Consider the following 12,604-nt stretch of genomic DNA (forward strand, 5'->3'; position numbering starts at 1 on the left):
AAAAGAACATATTGCTATTGATGAGGCCCGCCGTGCGCCATATTGCTCACCTCTCCTTCAAACCCCAACACCCCCACATATACACACACACACACATATACATGCACGCACACACACGCACACACTCCCTCCCCAGCTGCGATGGACGCACAACACACACTATATTTTTCAAGAAATAATTGCTTTTGTCTGGAAGGAGTTGGGATGTGGGGGCTCCTCCGCACTCAAAGCCTTTTATCTGCAGAGGGGGGCTCCGGAGGGCCGACCGGTCGCTGCGTCCGCTCGCTCGCTCGCTCATTGGACACGCAGACGTCATCTGTCAATGGGGGGGGGGGGGGGGGGGGTGGAAGAGAGGGTTTGGGAGGAGGAGGGGGTGAGATATTAGCTTGTTGGGGCTCCTTTGTGAGGCCATACTGAAGGACGAGAGATCAGTGGAGGACATAATATTAGGGACATCTGCACTATAGCAACAAATCTGCCAACACAAAAATGATTATGCTTCATTTTTATTCATCTGGCCCACCACACGTTTACATGATCAAGCATTTTGCATAAAACTGGTTCATTAGAATTTTCATTCCGTTTTTTGTTTTACGTTTTTATTCATTTTGCGTATTATTATTATTATTATTTTTTTGAAATAAAGTAAAAATATTAAACATTTTAAATAGGTCAAATGTGTGTGTAAATTATCTACATTTTTCATTGCATTATTAAATTAATTACATTTCATTTACTACAGGTCAGATTCTATAAAAAGTATTACATATTTTATAACATATTTGAATGATTTTTTTCTTCATTTTGCTAATATTTGAAAAATGTTTATTTCAAGAATAAAATTATGATTCAATCTCATTGTAATTGTATTTTTCTCATTGGATTATTTAATATGAATGGAATTTATAATTAATTATCGTTTTATTTAAAATACAAATTTTAAATATTAAATACAGTCCAATACAATCAAAATACAAATTTTTTCCATGTTATTTTTTTATTCATCTATTATTTTATGTAATAGGATTTTTTTTTAAATGAAATAACTTGTTCCCTTTTTTAATTGCATCATTTGAAATGAATGCTTCACAATTAATTCATGAATGATTTAATACACACGCCTCATCTCGAAATGACCTGTCCCGATTTTCAGCAGCGACATTTTCGCAGCTCGCAACGCGTCTGAGCATCCGTTCGGGTATCGATAGCGTCCAAGTGAGCTGAGCGGCGCTTTCGCTGTATCAGTTGCTGTGTAAAGCGCCGGCAGAGATCCCCCGGGGGCCGTAACGGATCAATAACTTATTAACACCTGGTCCCTTCAGGAGTGCGCGAGGAGGAGAGCGGCGTACGTGATTATTGACTGCCATATTTACCGTATCGATTAGTGTATTTGGAAGAATCTTTATTGGCGCCGATGATGATCTGTGGTGCTTACTCACACTACACATTCAGTGTCTCTACTTGCTATTGTTGCCTTGACTGAAGTACATTATTGTACTTTATAAAAATAAAATGTCAATAATTAAACAGTGCATCATGATTCATGGTAATTCAATGGGCTTTGTGCTGCTCCTTCTGTTGTGCATCCCATGGCCACCAGGGGGCAGTATAATACATAGACGACAGTACACAGATTTGATGATGTAAAACAGAATATCGTAACTACAAGGACAAAGGATATACCCCGGTGAATGTTGGTGTGAGCCTGTGTTAATTGAATTAATTCGAGTTAATTCATCAATATAAATTCGACATGCAATTTTGGGGTAAAAACCTCCCCGCTTCATTTTGGTCGATTGGTAGGTTTATCTGTATAAGTCGGCAAATCTAATTGAAGTAGATCAATAAACTGACTTTCATATTAATTCATGTGCTTTTATTTTTTAACAACTTTGAGGCATATTTTTCCCAGAAAGTTTTAGTTGAAATCGTAACAGCTATGGAAGGTGCAAGATACTATTGTAAATATGTAAACATGAGAAGAGAGAAGGCGAGAGAGAGGTGCACCCACTGAAATATACATCAAACGTGTGTGTGTGTGTGTGTGTGTGTGTGTGTGTGTGTGTGTGTGTGTGTGTGTGTGTGTGTGTGTGTGTGTGTGTGTGTGTGTGTGTGTGTGTGTGTGTGTGAGTGTAAGTGTGCGAGGAGGCGATCGATGCTCTCCAGGCTGATGTGATGATGTGATTATTGGCTTCATTGTCATGACGTTTTCAGAGGATCAATTGACTGGATGCGCGCGTGTACGTCTCTGTGTGTTACAAGACCAAGGCTATTGACCTGTAAATAGAGACCAAACGGCAAGACTTTGTTTGCTGTCATCCGAGTTTGAATGTGAATTTCAAATTTTCAATTTGTATTAGAAGGTTGAATTTCAAATTCATTGTCAAATTCAGATGGCACAAACGTTTGGAAGTATATCTATGCGTTCTAATTTAGATTTTTTTTTGGGCTATTTTTTTTTAAACCATATTTTTTTTTGTGTAGATAATAAAAAAAAATCTGTAGAAAGAAATATCAAATTCACGCTCACGAAATTAAAACATAAAAAATGGAATTTAAACTCTGATCACTATTAAATTTGAATTCCTTAGTTTGAATTAGAATTTCCGATTTTAAAATGTAATTTCCGATTTGGAATTTACATTTCAGGTTTTGAATTAGAATGTTTGAGTTTCAAATTGAGTTTCTCATGATGAATTAACGCTAAATGTAGTGTAAAAGTTTTACGTATCCGGTGCCAAATTCAAACTAATTTGGCAAAAGTCAATAAGTATTTATCTGTACCATCTGACTATGAAAAAAAGTGGAATTCTGTAAAATGTCATTTCCGATTTGGAATTTAAATTTTAGATTTTGAATTAGAATCTTTGAGTTTGAAATTGAATTTCCGACATTTTAAAAATATATAATGCATTTAAAAAAAATTAGTGTCAAAATTCAAACTGATCACGGATTTGGATTTCTGATTTTTGAGTTCAAAATTTTTAAGTTGAATTTGAATTTCTCATGATGAATTAACGTTAAATTGAGTGTAAAATTTTTACGTGTCTAGTACAAAATCAAACTCATTTGGCACTAAAATACTGCAAAAGTCAGGAAGTATTTATCTGCACTATCTGACTTTGAATTAAAATTTCTGAGTTTGAATTTTTGAGATTTTTGAGATGCAGCATTTTTTTACACTGGGGAAAAAAAAAAGGTGTTAGAAACTCCGTTTCCAACTCAGAAATTCTCCCAAAACTCTTGATACACTTCCATACGTTTGGTCCATACACTTTGCGAGTGTGTGCGTGTCGGGGTGGCCATTGGGGTTGGGGGGTGTTAGAGAGAGAGAGAGCGAGAGAGAGAGAGAGAGAGAGGGGAAAAAAGCGGGGGGGTTGGGGGTGTGTGTAAAAGCGGGGGTGGGTGTCTCTTGTCTCTTGTATCCCGGACGAGGCGCCTCGCGATCAGCAGAGCGCGTTGAGGCTGCGCGGCGACGGAGCGCGACTACCGTCGTTAGTGGTGGGGGGAAGAATCCCGCCGAGCACCAAAGAATCGAGATCACATGGATTTACTCATCGATTGATCAGCTATCGGGAGCGGAATCTCACTTTTTTTGTTTTCCATGCCGTTCATTCCAGCTGAGAAAAGGACACTTTGCCTGCAAGCTGGGGTAGCGCGGAAGCCGTCGAGGAGCCGCGATGCCGTCTTTACGCACGAGAGCGGGAGCGTAGCGCCTCACCTGCACTCCCCCTCCAAGCTTTAATTGCCACGACCAAAGAGGAAAAAGAACCAAAAAACTGATTATACTACCAAGAAACCCCCGGGGGAAAAAAACGCTCCTTTTTTTTTTTTTTGTGTCCGAACAGAAGATCGGAGGGAAAACTAAAGACCAGAGGAGAGCACAATAAAAAGCAAGGAGCAAAGAAGGGAAGGGGTCCCAGGTCGACGGAGGACCATGTTTGTCCCCCTGCCGGTGCCCTTCGTCTTTCAGAGAACTGCGTCCGACTTCAGCGCCTGGAGACTCAAGTCGTCGCTGGCTCCGCGGTCCAGCCCCGGTAAGACTCCGCCGGAGACCTCCGCTTCATTCTCGGCATTTTCAAAACGGAGAATACTCGCAATATAATGACATCAGAGAAATAATCATCAAAAGGAGAATTTATCTTCGCCTGAAACATTTTTTTGACACCCTGTATTGAAATCCACCTGAATTATAAATCAAAAGTTTTCCACTCTACTATATGTAGAATTCACAAGCAGGTGAAGCTTGGAGGGGATTCATCATTTATTTATCAAAGCATAACACATTCCTTGAAAACATTTTTGGGAGCTTATTAAGTATTTCAATGCAGAAATGTGCATTCATTAGCATATTTGTCCACGTTTTCCTTATTCCTGCATCCATCCCTCACACTAGGTTCATGGTCATCTATCGATTAGTGGATATTGATCCGGGTCTGGGAAAGGTGGGGAGGGGGGGGAGTGTGGGGTCGGTTGCCGGCAGAAAGTTTGGCGGAAAAGAATACTCTTGTCATGATGTAACAGTGGAACAGGCTTAAAGAATAGACGAGATCATATCGCCGAGTGGCTCATTGTGTGTTTATGATTGAATCTGAATGTGTAGTTTGATGGTTCGTCAGGGTCGCGCTTCCTCCCGTTTCATCCCGTTTCCTCCCGTTCACCTATAAAACGCCATTCGGTTGTTTCTAGTGGGTGCACGCTTAAGTGTATGTATGCGTGTGTGTGTGCGTGCGTGCGTCACATTTGCTTGTGAAAGCAAATGTGACTAAAACCGGTAGTTGTTTGAAAGCAAGCGACCACATGAACATTATATATATTCAACATCATTTTTGTGAGGTGTATTGTGTAATCAACATTCATTAAAAAAAAAGAGAGATTTTGGTTCAATCCCAAATAAATTTTCCACTAATTCAAGTGTTTTTGTTTTTGTTTTATAAAATCCTACTCAATTCATACTCCATCCACTATGATTATAATTTCTTTCTCTTTTCTTTTTTTTTAATTGGGGTGTATTTTTATCAACTTTAGTTCATTTGGTAGAGAGAAAAACAACAACATGTTAGTCACACTGTTAACATTTTTGTTGCTTTTTTTTGTTAGTAAATAAATACAAATAAAATTTAATAAATATTTTAAATAAAATAATAAATTAATAAATAATAAATAAGTTTTCACCATAATGTTTTTTGTAAAGTAATAAATAAATACATAAATTAAAAAAAAGAAAAAAAAATACAAATAAAACATTTCATTGTAGTGCTTTTTTTTTGTTAAATAATAAATAAATAGGCACATAAATAAAAATAATGCTACAAATTTCGAAATAAATACTTGTCTCAGCCATTCTCAGCAGCAAGAAGATATTTTGTCTATAATTGTGATAACTTCATTATTTTCCTTGTACAATTAATACATTTAAAAACAAAAACACAATTTTGCCCGCTATCAACAGAAGATGGCATCGTACCTTGCTCGGGGGAAGAAGTAACGACCAATCATGGCTCAGTTTGCTAACATCACATGACCAAACCCAGGACTCAGGTGAGCCGTGATTGGTCGCTACCCGTTTCCTGAGCACGGCTGATGTCGTCTTTAGCGGACAGCAAGTGGCAAAATGTGTTTTTAAATTGTACATGAAAAATGATCAAATTAATTCTAGACAAAATATTTACTTTTTACCTGCTGAAAATGGCTCAACGAGTAAAGTATCCCGTTAACAGAACGGACTCCATCTACCAATTGTTAACCATCATTCATTCAAATGGAACAATAAAGTTTATTTTGTGGGTCACCTTAAAAAATGTCTTGAAAATTGGTAGTGAATTTCCCCCCAAAATCCTACTAAAATATTTGTAAATTAACCTCCATTCACTGTGATTATTTTTATTTTTACGATGAACAATTTCCACTCAGGGCAGTGCAACATCCCACTAAATTTGATCAAATTTTGCCCGCACCACAAAAGAAAATGTCAGTTGTCAGTCTTTGTCTGTTTTCACCTGTGTCCCGTTAACACTATTCTTGTCCCCAATGTGTGTGTGCGTGTGTGTGCTCAAGTGAGACTAGAGGTGAAAGTGTCCCCATCCCCACTACGCTGGCTCAGTCCATCCAGGCAGAAATATCTAATGGCCGCCGTGGGGTTGGGATGGGGTTTGGCGTGTGTATGGGGCGGGGGGTTGGGGTTTGCGCTGGTGGATTTAAAGGCGGATTGGTCCGGGGGGGGGGCGTGGCGGGGTAATTCTGCCTTTCACCTTAAGTAGGTGTCAACGGCAGGGGGAAAAAAATGGCAGTGGGTTTAATGAGTGGCGCTAGTGGACGTTTGACGGGCGACACGTAATCACTGCTTGGGGGGGGGGTGGGGGCGGTTAGGTGCTGGTGGGGTCACTTTGTCTGTCCACGCTTTAAGAAATGAAAGTCAAAGAAAAGATGAATAATGAATGAAGCATGTATGCTAACAGGGAGGGAGGATGTATGACTTGATGCACTTTATTAGGTACACCTGCACCTTGCTAATGAAGTCCAAGGTGCAAACATGCCACCCCTTTTACTTTTGATTGACACTGTTAGAGAAGTTATTATCTAGAAATATGTTTATTGTTGTGCTTTTATTTATTTATTTTGCACATTTTATTTATCGCATCATTCATGGCTCTAAGATCCTTGAAAAAGAGGTTGGGGAAGATGACGTGACCATGGTTGTTTTTGTGAAGACTTAAAGGATTTTTTTTTTTGCCTATTAGATAAGCAATTGAACATGATTTTGGGCTTGTTTTGGCTTAATTAAGATTTTGAATTTTTGTGTGTGTGTGTGGATTTCCTGTTTTATCACTCGTAGTTGTCATGGATGTGGGTGTCACAACCCCCAATTTTCAGGGCTTTAGGCTGACATGGCTGCCTTAGAGTGTCTTGTCGGCCGTGGGTGCCATTTCTAACCATTGTGTTCAGCCGGTCTTTTATTTTGGGTGTAATTCCACTGCCGACCACTAGATGGCAACACACTATTTAGTTTGGTGTCAGTTTGAAAGATGAAGAAGGAAAACAGGAAGTACTTTATACGACAGCGTATTAGGTCCATGTATAAAACTTGCAAATTTGCCACTTTACTAACTTGCAAATTTGTAAAAAAAAAACTAGCTACGTGTATTTCTCGTAAGTTTCTGAGTTTTTTTTCTATTTTTAGAGTTTTTTTTCTTGGAATATATTAACCCACCGCCCCTGCCTCCCCCCAACCCCTTGAAAAAAATATATATATGTAACTCTACTTTTGCTCAGCCTAGTTTTTGCTGATTATTATTGAATGTTAGGCTGTTGTTTATTTTGGGTTTAATTCCACTGTCGACCACTAGTTGGCAGGACACTATTTAGTTTGGTGTCTGGTTGAAAGATGAAGAAGGAAAACAGGAAGTACTTTGAGCTCAGCCTGTTTTTTGCTGAATATTATTGAACATTAGTCCCATTTAATCCTCATTTTTACGCCTACAGAAAGTGACGGCTGTAAATTGAATTTTATAATGGGCATCTTTGGGCATGATTATTACACACATTTTGAGATGATAAGTTTGTTAGTTTGGAGAAAACTGGATTTGTTTACTGAAGTCCAGTGTACAATATTTTTGTATTATCAATATGTGTTTAAATGTGTGACGTAAATGCTATAAAAACATGCAAAGGGTGTCTTTAAATAGGGTATTTCTAGATGGCGAATTACTGTATTTATTTTCACTGGAATTTCAAAACTCACCAAAAATTGGTCGTGTTTTTCGGGGTGCTGGAAATGGATGTCATGTCATTTCAATACGTTTCAGTAGATGCTTGCTGTAACAGTTGTGCGAACATAACTGCTTGGCAAGGAAGTAAAGTGCGGATCAAAAGGTGGGGCGCTCATTCCTCGTCATCCTCGTCTGGTCTTTCTGTCTCATCCCGTCTCTCCGGAGACTTGGCAGCCGCCAATCCTCGTCGGCGCTCCGGTTTGCACCGCCAACTCCAAAGCCCCGCCGGTGGAAAAACAAACCCCGGCACTCTCTCGTCTCCCCAGTCGACGTTGAATTGGATTTGCCCGCCGCGGTCTGGTCCGGGCCCCCGTAAGCCACTTTAGCTAAGTCTGTTAGCCGCCGCAAGTCCGCCTGGCTGTGATCCGCACCTTTGACCGTGCTTGTGCATCTGTATGATTGCTTGCCACCTCTCACCCTGTCACACTCTTAACTCGTGGTGTTTATACGGCCAAAGACGAAGTCGGCCGCATTCGGCAGACGCTAGCATGAACTCAACTTACGGGGTTTTTCTCAGCTCTGCCTGGGCTCAGCTGGGTCCCGAGTCGCGTCGCCTCATCACCGCCTTTTCAATAGAATTCATCGCGATTCCACTCTTCTTACGGTTTCTCCCTCTGAATTTACTTCGGGTTGCTATGCTGCAGGGCGCCACCCCCAGAAGTGTAATTCAATAAATTGATCAATACTATATTTTTTTATAGCATCTTTAATGTTTAAAAAAAACGTGAAGTCTTTCACAGAACAGGGAACAAGAAAGGGTAAGAGAAGAAATGCGTAACGTATTCGTACAGAAAACTAGTTCCATTTGCACCATTCACGACATCTTAAATCCAAGACCCCTTGTATGAACAGAAGTTGCCATGACAACAGAAACACGAGTCATCATTATGGGTCTGGGTATAATTTATTTTCCAGCAGGAAAAGCACTTATTTTCACATTATCAGCAAAAAACAACCCAAAAAAGTATTTAATTTCCAAGAAAGTTGAAGAAATTGAATGCCTGGGAAAAAAAAACTCATTTCTAAATCTGTTTGCTAGGGCTGGGGTTTAAAAAAAATTAATAATCGATATTGAATAAATTTTCATTTTTTCGCCTGATATTAATTCATAAAACCATGAATTCTCTTTTATTCCCCATAAATTCATAAGAAAATATCATTTTAAAACTATTTTTTTTTGTATTTTACTGTTTTCTTTAAATTTATTGTTCATATGAATTTTAAAGTATTTTCTTACATTAATGGACCTGACTTATTGCACTTCAAGAACACTCAGAATATGTATTTAGAATTTGTTTGTGGAGTTTTTAATCATCTCCTTGATCTTTAAGAAGAATTGATTTTTCTTAACTAAGCAATAGCGATTGAATTGAAGTGGATCGAATCGGGAAAAATCGAAAATCAAATCGAACTGAACCCGTGTGAATCAAAATCGAATCGATGAAGGAAATTAGAATCGATACCCAGCCCTACTCTTTGCGATTTAGAGAAAGAAAAAAAAAAAGAGATTTCAGAAAGGGGAAAATCAAAAGCAAAACTTGTTATGAATGGTTTGAATTGAATTGAATTAATGTGAAGAAAAATCTGTAATTTTATTTTCAAGTCATTGTAAAGTGAAAAAAGGAATTTGACACAACCCTGTGAAATTTAATTGATAAAAAAAAATCAAGTATATAAAATGAGCACTCAAAACCATGAAAAATCAATTTGTTGTCTCTCTTCTGAAATGCTATATGGGCGTGTCCGCTTAAGGCTACTGGTAGCTACAATATTTGCTACCGAAAGACGCTAGCCTCCTGCTAGCTTGTGAGCTTGCAATTGCGGCGAGAAAGTGATGCAAACAAAAGCCCGAAATTCCGGCACCATTTTAGCTACGCCAAAAACAATCTGTAAATTGAATTAGCTATTAGCTTGATCATTGATACCGCTCTACGTCTAATCCATTGGAAAGGGATGGACGGAAGTTTTGTTGCGCCACGACTACAAGAATTGAAACTCAAGTGCTTAAATTGTTAGCTTTGAAATTCCCTCCAAAAATGTCAGTGACGTCCCTGCGCTCATTATCCGAACCTTCTTTTCATTTTGGGTCCGCCAGCATCTGATGTCTGAGGCTGACAGGAAGTGGCGAGACGCACTGACCGCAGTACGCTGAGGCAAGATGGACGTCGGTTTTTAGTGGAAGTTTTAGGGAGAAGTTCCGAACACACACACACACACACACACACAAATGCACATAATGCTCCGTGCTGTCGGATAACAACCTCCCTGGATTTTTACCTCGCTGTGCTCAGGAGGAAGGGGGTTGGGGTTGGGGGGTGGGGGTGGGGGGGTGTCTGGTGCTAGTGTCTGGACCAAACTGCCGAAGCGAAGGCCTGGACTAATTGGCTCTATGTGTGTGTGGATGTGTGTTAGTGTCTCCTTGCATCTGTCCGGTAGTACCGGCTTTTACTAGTTAATAAAAACATACGCTCCCCCAAAAAAAGGAAAGACATGTTTCAGTGATAATCCTCGCATTATTTCAGGAGCACGTAATACGGACGGCAAAAAAGATGTTTACTATGCAGCACAAATTGGTAATGGTCAGCCAATTAAAAACATGTCACATTTTAAAGTTAAAAAGTCAAAAACGGTCATAAAGCGGAGTGGAGCTGTCAAAATTAATCGACTAATCGGCAAGTAATCGATTATCAAATTAGTCGACAACTATTTTGATAAACTAGTAATTGTTTGGAGCCATTTTTTAATTGGAAATTGTCCAAATCCTCTGATTTCAGCATATCAACAGTAACTGATTTCTGTAGTCCTTCATGAAACATCTGTTTTTATTTGGAAAACAATGATCAAACCGGTAACATAGTACATCATCAACCCCCCCCCCCCCCCTTTTTTTTTTAAATTACTATATGAATATGAAGTACAAAATAACCACAAATAACTGGTTAATAAACAGTAATGGGGAAAAAATGCTTTTATAATACACTTAAATGCTAAACTAAAATGAATCCAATTGGTCGATTTATCGATTGAATAATCCACTGATTAATCGATTCTAAAACTATTTGACAGCTCTAAAACGGAGAGATGCAGTTTGTCAGAGTGCAAAATTTTGGGGTTTTCCTGGCTTAAACTGAGAGTGATGCTACCTCTCTGGTCACGCGACCGTTCGGAAATGGGAAATTCCTTCTTACCTGCCACTTGGGACGGCACGTAGAAATTAGCTGCAAAGCTGTCATTTTATACAGAGCATTGCAAATCTACATTTTAAATTTTCCCTGCAAATTGCAGTTGAACGTCAGTACCCTGTAGATCGTTAAAGTTAGGTACTTAGCGAGCTAGCTAACTACCCAACCTGATGTCACTCACAAGGAGGCACCCTTCAAAGGCACACGTCCAACACACCATTGTTATAGTCTGTATAGTGATTACACTGTATAAAATGAGTTTATTCACACTATTTTTTAAAAAATATATTTCATGTGATTTGAAAATGAAGAAATGGATTAAAAGAATTTCAAAAGGGGAAAACTTATTTGATGATGACAAAATTGAGTCTCTCAGCGTGTCAAACTTTCAAAGTCAAGGTAGCAGTGCACTATTTCTTTCATGCCAAAAGTGCGCAAACAGTGTGCCCAACACCATAAAGTCACAAAAACTGCGCTTTGTGTAAGTGTGTAAAAGCGGCGGATACACGCAGGTTGACGACTCAATAATTGCACGTTAAGGTCACATGTGCGGTTTATCTGCCAGCAGCTCACAGCGGCCCATTGTGTGATTGGTTTTAACCTTCCGCGGCTATTGATCAGCACCATTGACTTGCCTCCCGCCGACGCCAGTGTGTGTGTGGTGTAGTGAGCTGTGGATGTGAAGGAATGTGTGCGTGTATGGATCAGATTTTAAAAAGGGGGAATCGGGGGGACGGGTGTGTGTGTGGGGGGGGGGGGCAGCATCGTAGGCGAGCCGCGGCGCTAACGTGATTGCCAATGACAAAGCGTCCGGGCGGGTTTGTTAGCTCCATAATGGGGAATCAATAGACACAACACAGATGTCAATACAACATGCTTTATTGCGTTAAGCTGCCTCACACCCATGCTGAGCTATATACACACACACACACACACACACACAAGATGCCCTGCAATGCAAGCGCACATTAAACACACACAAGTTGTTTTAGTTCACTTGTTTCACTTTGGCTTGTTGTCACTACAGCATTATATTTACCTTTAATGGCAAATATCTATGACTGTGTATTAGGGCATCGTATGTGTGTGTGTATACATATATATATATATATATATAAATGTGTGTATATATATGTGTGTATATAAAATTTTAGAAACTCTTAATACACTTCGCAAATGTACAAGTTTTTTCTCTCGCAAATTTGCCACTGTATAAAGTCACAAATTTGCAAGAGAAAAACGTGTAAATCTGCGAGACAAAAACTCTCAAACTTACAGCAAATACACGTAGCGTAGTGGCAAATTTACCACTATATGAACTTGCAAATTTGCACGTTTTTTTTCTCACAAATTTCCCACTTTATAAAGTCGCTAATTTGCAAGTATTTTTCGCTCGCAAATTTGCCACTTTATAAAGTCACAAATTTGCACGAGTTTTTTCCCCCCAGAATTTTGCCCCCACCCTCTAAAAAATATATATTTATACGTGGCCCGAATACGCCGTCGTACAAAATCGTTATCACACTCATTTTTAACAATTTTAATATATATATATATTTATGATGTGCATCTATATGTATGCGTGTGCATATAAATATGAATATGTTTTTGTCACGTGGCTGCACAAGTCCCACTTACACGGTGTGTAGAAAT

The 12,604-nt window shown here is 39.2% G+C and overlaps 1 protein-coding gene across 12 annotated transcripts in view; it reads left to right on the forward strand.

Moving 5' to 3' along the window:
• pou2f2a (POU class 2 homeobox 2a) overlaps positions 1–12,604 on the forward strand; it is a 62,031-nt gene that overhangs the window by 12,214 nt on the left and 37,213 nt on the right. For 9 of the 12 annotated variants that reach the window (XM_086063133.1, XM_086063122.1, XM_086063129.1 and 6 more), the window contains one exon: positions 3,849–4,037. The exons of 1 other annotated variant lie outside the window; for it this stretch is intronic. In XM_086063133.1, the coding sequence (XP_085919259.1) occupies positions 3,938–4,037 (100 nt within the window). In that variant the 5' untranslated portion in view covers positions 3,849–3,937. Of the gene's footprint in view, positions 1–3,453; positions 4,038–12,604 lie in introns of those variants that run through there. 2 more of the 12 variants (XM_086063124.1, XM_086063128.1) reach the window with 2 other exon arrangements.

The sequence above is a fragment of the Leptonotus elevatus genome, chromosome 19 (genome assembly GCF_054856555.1).
Source record: "Leptonotus elevatus isolate MCC_2025b chromosome 19, RoL_Lele_1.0, whole genome shotgun sequence".
Taxonomy (NCBI): domain Eukaryota; kingdom Metazoa; phylum Chordata; class Actinopteri; order Syngnathiformes; family Syngnathidae; genus Leptonotus; species Leptonotus elevatus.